Source organism: Labeo rohita, chromosome 19, assembly GCF_022985175.1.
Source record: "Labeo rohita strain BAU-BD-2019 chromosome 19, IGBB_LRoh.1.0, whole genome shotgun sequence".
Taxonomy (NCBI): domain Eukaryota; kingdom Metazoa; phylum Chordata; class Actinopteri; order Cypriniformes; family Cyprinidae; genus Labeo; species Labeo rohita.
Genome location: NC_066887.1, coordinates 22,775,483 through 22,780,803, shown reverse-complemented (window position 1 = coordinate 22,780,803; position 5,321 = coordinate 22,775,483). Strand labels below are relative to the sequence as shown.

The following is a 5,321-nucleotide window of genomic DNA, read 5'->3' as shown; positions in this document are numbered from 1 at the left end:
TATTTATTTATTTATTAATATAATATAATATAATTTTTTTTTTTTTTTTTTTGAGCAGCAAAGCAGCATATTAAAATGATTTCTGAAGGAAAATTCAGCTTTGCCATCGTAGGAATAAATTGCATTTTATATTCAAATAAAAATAATTTTAAACTATAATAATATCACACAATAGAACAGTTTAAAATGTATTTATTAACATTTATTAGCATTAAAAAAAATGCAGCCCTGTTAAAATATAAGACTTCTTTTAAAACACTGAGTATTCTTACTGTCCTTTTATCCTTGGAGGTGCACCAATATTTGTTCATATTGTAGTGTAATTGCTTACATTATACACTGAACAAAGATTTTAAGCACAAGTTAGCCCAGTGTTCTTGCCTTGCCTATTAAATTAAATTTGAGAAGAGTATGTAAGCCAGTCCAAGACAGCTGCCTCTAGCATTTTAATAATGTCGGTGCAGTGTAGCAATAACTCCACTTTAGTCTACGCTAAAGATTCCAGGGTCAGAGATTTGCTAAAAATACTCTGCAATTAGGGCCGTATGATGAACTTTTTTTTTTTTTTTTTTTTTTTTTGGATTTTGAAGCTTATTGTTTATGTGGCAGAAAAAAAAAATTTGTTTTTCCTTAAATGTTTCAGTTGTATTAATAATATTTTTTTATTATAACTTTTAGAATTACATTTTATGATACAATAGTAATATTTCTATTAATTTCAAATTTAAACAACTGTTTTTGGTGAATTGTAGTAAAAACCTTTTGAGTTTCTTGGTGTGTGATATGACAATAGCTTATCTCAGATGAAACCGTGAGATATTAGTGATTGTGAATTCTCAGGGCTCTAGGCAATGAACCAGATCCACTATCATAGTTTGTTTTCATGACTTGGCTCTGAGCAACTCCCTCAGGACATGACGCATGTCATTATGCATGTCAGTCACAATGTGCCACTAGTTTATTAAAAGAAGTTCACTTCCAGAATTAAAATTTCCTGATATTTACTCACCCCTGTGTCATCCAAGATGTACATGTCTGTCTTCAGTCGCAAAGGAATTAAGGTTTATGAGGAAAACATTCCAGGATTTTTCTCCATATAGTGGACTTCAATGGTGGCCAGTGGGTTGAAGGTCCAAGTTGCAGTTTCAGTGCAGCTTCAAAGGACTCTACACAATCTCAGCCGAGGAGTAAGAGTCTTACCTAGCAAAACGATTGGTCATTTTCTTAAAAAAAAAAAAAAAAAAAAAAAGTATATACTTTTTTTTTTTTTTTTTTTTTTTTTAAAACCACAGATGCTCATCTTGCACTAGTTCCGTGATGTGTATATGCGTCTTAATGCATTGCGTAATCGCGTTGGAAAGGACAACGTGGTTAGTTCTTCGCCTGTCTGCTTCAGTTCAAAAAGGTAAGGTAGGGTGAAAAACTCAATCTCATTTTCTCCAACTTCAAAATCGTTCTTCGTCGTTGTTTGACTTTTTGTAGAGGGTGTTTGACATTCTTTGCACGTTCCCTTTGTTAACAATGGGTTGGTACTTTCGCCTGTGTCACACGTATATGATTATGTAATGCGTGAGGTCAAGCTAGTGCAAGACGAGCGTTTATGGTTAAAAAGTATATAAATTTGTATTTTTCTTAGAAAATGACTAATTGTTACGCAAGATAAGACCCTTATTCCTCAGCTGGGATCGTGTAGAGCCCTTTGAAGCTGCACTGAAACTGCAATTTGGACCTTCCCGTCGACCACCACTGAAGTCCACAATATGGAGAAAAATCCTGCAATGTTTTCCTCAAAAACCTTAATTTCTTTATGACTAAAGAAAGACATGAACATCTTGAATGACAGTGACGTGATTACATTTTCAGGAAGTTTTCATTCTGGAAGTGAACTTCTCCTTGAACAAGTTAATGAATTGCTCTGTACACTGTTGTGCTATGATAAGCCTTTAGATGGCAGTGCTGGCTTAATATGAAAATTGCAAACACCTCAAGGAAATTAAGTATGCTTAAATTGAAATGCTCATCCATAAAAGAAGAAAGTAAATGTGTGACTTTTGTTTCAGAACTATGTGGATTGTGGAGTCCAAACTTTGCTAACCCTTCTGTAGCCTTCCTTTTCTCGGTAAGTTTTTGTGCACCTAAAATGAAGGTACAGTTATTCAAGAGTCACTTTTAACAGTAACTCTTTGTTTTTCTTACGGTCAAATCCCATAGAAGCAGAGGAGAACAACTTGGAGATCAAGCAGTGTACTTCATTGTGCTTTGAAACACCGTTGCAGTTGGGGTCACCCTGGGTGTGATGCGAAGGTGTATTTTGAGGGAATGACAATTATGATCACATGATCATACTGTAACCTAAAGCCTCACACATCCACACACTGAAACATTTGACAAGCTTTGTTTGCTTTTGCTTATTCCACCCATTTATTTGTATTGTCTGTGTTTTTCTTTCTTTGTCATGGCCAACTAACTTTAAAGACACTTTTAAGCTCACAAATACATATTTATATTTTATGTTTGCTTATTTTAAAGTTTGACTCACTGTTGGTGATGCACTGCATGCATTTAAGTAACTGTTCTGACCTGTTCAGTGTGTTTTAAAAGAAAAATGTTCTTTTGTTTGTTTACTTATGCTGGCAAGTGTTCACTGTTAACTAGTTTTATTTGGGGCGTTCACATTCAGGGCACATGTTTGAATTTTCTCTTTGGTTATTGAGCACCAGGGTACAGTGGCTTCCTCCTCCTTTTTTACTCTAAATCTGCTTTAATCGGTCGTTATCACTGTACTTCCATTACTTCATTAACGCTGTTTTTCTTTGTTGGTGCAGTTAAGAGGTATAAATAAGATCATTGCATTAATTCAAAAATTACAATAAATTTTTTTTACTGAGCCCTGTAAGTCACAGCAGGTCACGGCACGGTTGACTTGTCTTAAATTAAAGCGATGACGGAATATTGATATCACTGTGAACACAGTCATGCTGCATTTTTCTATTTTCCAGCACTTTTTTTGCACCAGTTCATTTTTTGTTAATTGAGAAGGTTTTTTATTTTTTGTGGTGTTGTACTAAACACGAAGCACTTTCATTTTATCCATACTGTTGCAACACTGTTCTTAGAGGTTTGTTTCTTGTCGGGGGGGCCTTTGATTTATTAGTTATAGCAAATTCATCAGATACTTTTAAAAACCAACTCTGACTGACTTGTATTGAAATTTCTCAATTTTATTTCCTCATTTCCCATGGCTTCATGGGAGTTGTGGTTTATATTGTACCATAGTCTGAGAGCTTCTAATCACTGTACTCCAGGTTTGCCTTGTGTATGTATGTTTGGGATTTTGATGTTGGCATTGTACGGTTATGCTGTTTTGTTATTAATAAAAGATAAAGTTGAATCAACTTACTCTTGCTTTATTTATTAAGGTTGCTTTTTATTGTAATAGGCACCAGGTTTAATAAAAAATAAATATACTAAAAAAAAAATATAGTTTGTGAGCTCCATTTTTGATTGTTATTGGAGCTCATTTTATTGAAACTTAAAGGAGAAATTATTTGTAATTTGTTGATGTGAAAGGTGTAGTATGTGCTAGTTTCTCATCACAAATATAAAAATGTGTGCAGGTTTAATGTTATAGTATAGGCTTGGAAAATATTGTGCAGGGTTGCCAGGTTTTCACAACAAAACCCGCCCAGTTGCCTCTTTAAACTAGCCCAAAAGTAGCCCAATCGCGTTCCGGAGGGTAAAATACACAATTTGGAAGGGTTCTCCTGGTAAAATTAGCATTCCAGGGGACAAAAAAACAAGCTGCAGCAACAGTGTTAAAATAGCCCAATTCTGCATGGAAACCGCGGACTTGGCAACACTGTTGTAGTGCAAGAACCTGTGCTAGTTTACCATTGAAAGAGAGTGAGGTAAGATGAAAATCTGCAAAAATGCAAATCATTTAATATTAGTCAACTGTTTTACTATAATTAAATTACCACTTATTGGGACTATGCTTAACCAGAAAAAAATAAAAACGGCACTTCATTTCCAAAAGGTTGCTGACCTGATTTATTGAATGAAGAATCAAAATAAAATAGATTTTTATCCATAGGTCCATTGTACAATTTTGAACTTTTAAGTCAACATGGGTAAAATACACAATTTGGAAGGGTTCTCCTGGTAAAATTATCATTCCAGGGCCCAAATATTACGTTACTGAGGACAAAAAAAACAAGCCTCGGCAACAGTGTTAAAGTAGCCCAATTCCGCATGAAAACCGCGGACTTTGCGCTAGTTGACAGATGGGCGTGGCTAACAGCGCTCGTCAATGTCAAAACAATTGCGATGGCCAATCAAATCAAAGTAGGCGGGGTTTAGCGTTTACAGAAGCAGAGCGCGAATGCGTCAGTTTACCATTGAAAGAGAGTGTGGTAAGAAGAACATTTGCAAAAATGCAAATCATTTAATATTAGTCAACTGTTTTACTATAATTAAATTACCACTTATTGGGACTATGTTTAACCAGAAAAAATAAAAACGGCACTTCATTTCCAAAAGGTTGCTGACCTGATTTATTGAATGAAGAATCAAAATAAAATAGATTTTTATCCATAGGTCCATTGTACAGTTTTGAACTTTTAAGTCAACATGGGTAAAATACACAATTTGGAAGGGTTCTCCTGGTAAAATTAGCATTCCACGGGCTAAATATTACATTATTTGGGACAAAAAAACAAAAAGTAGCTAAAGCTGTTAAAGCTGTTAAAGTAGCCCAATTCCGCATGAAAACCGCGCACTTGGCAACACTGTTGTAGTGCGAGAACCTGCGCTAGTTTACAGATGGGCGTGGCTAACAGTGCTCGTCAATGTCAAAATAATTGCGAAGGCCAATCAAATCAAAGTAGGCGGGGTTTACCGTTTACAGAAGCAAAGCGCGAATGCGCCAGTTTACCATTGAAAGGTGAGATGAGGTAAGATGAAAATTTGCAAAAATGCAAATCGTTTAATATTAGTCAACTGTTTTACTATAATTAAATAAAATAAAATTTTATTTATAAAAAATAAAAACGGAAGAATCAAAATGAAATTGATTTTTATCCATAGGTCCATTGTATAATATCGAACTTTTAAGTCAGCATGGCATTTTTTGTTTTGGTGTGTATTATGGTACCATTAGTCAAACAGTTCTGGGTTTTAGTGACTTTAATTTATTTCATTATTATTATTTTAACTCACTATAGTTTACAGTGTACGATGTTGATGACGCGAGAGACGAAATGAGAGCGATTTGGAAACATTGGAGGGCATCATTCCCTTTCAATCTCAGAGGAGAGAGAAAA

At 34.7% G+C, this 5,321-nt stretch overlaps 1 protein-coding gene across 4 annotated transcripts in view; it reads left to right on the top strand.

Annotated features, from left to right (window-relative positions):
- The window catches only part of dazl (deleted in azoospermia-like), a 7,296-nt gene extending 3,901 nt beyond the window's left edge, over positions 1–3,395 (top strand). For 3 of the 4 annotated variants that reach the window (XM_051136147.1, XM_051136146.1, XM_051136143.1), the window contains 2 exons: positions 2,061–2,119; positions 2,212–3,395. In XM_051136147.1, coding sequence (XP_050992104.1) covers positions 2,061–2,105 — 45 coding nt within the window. In that variant the 3' untranslated portion in view covers positions 2,106–2,119; positions 2,212–3,395. The remainder of the gene's footprint in view (positions 1–2,060; positions 2,120–2,211) is intronic. The other variant, XM_051136145.1, reaches the window with a different exon arrangement.
- Positions 3,396–5,321: the final 1,926 nt, after the last annotated feature.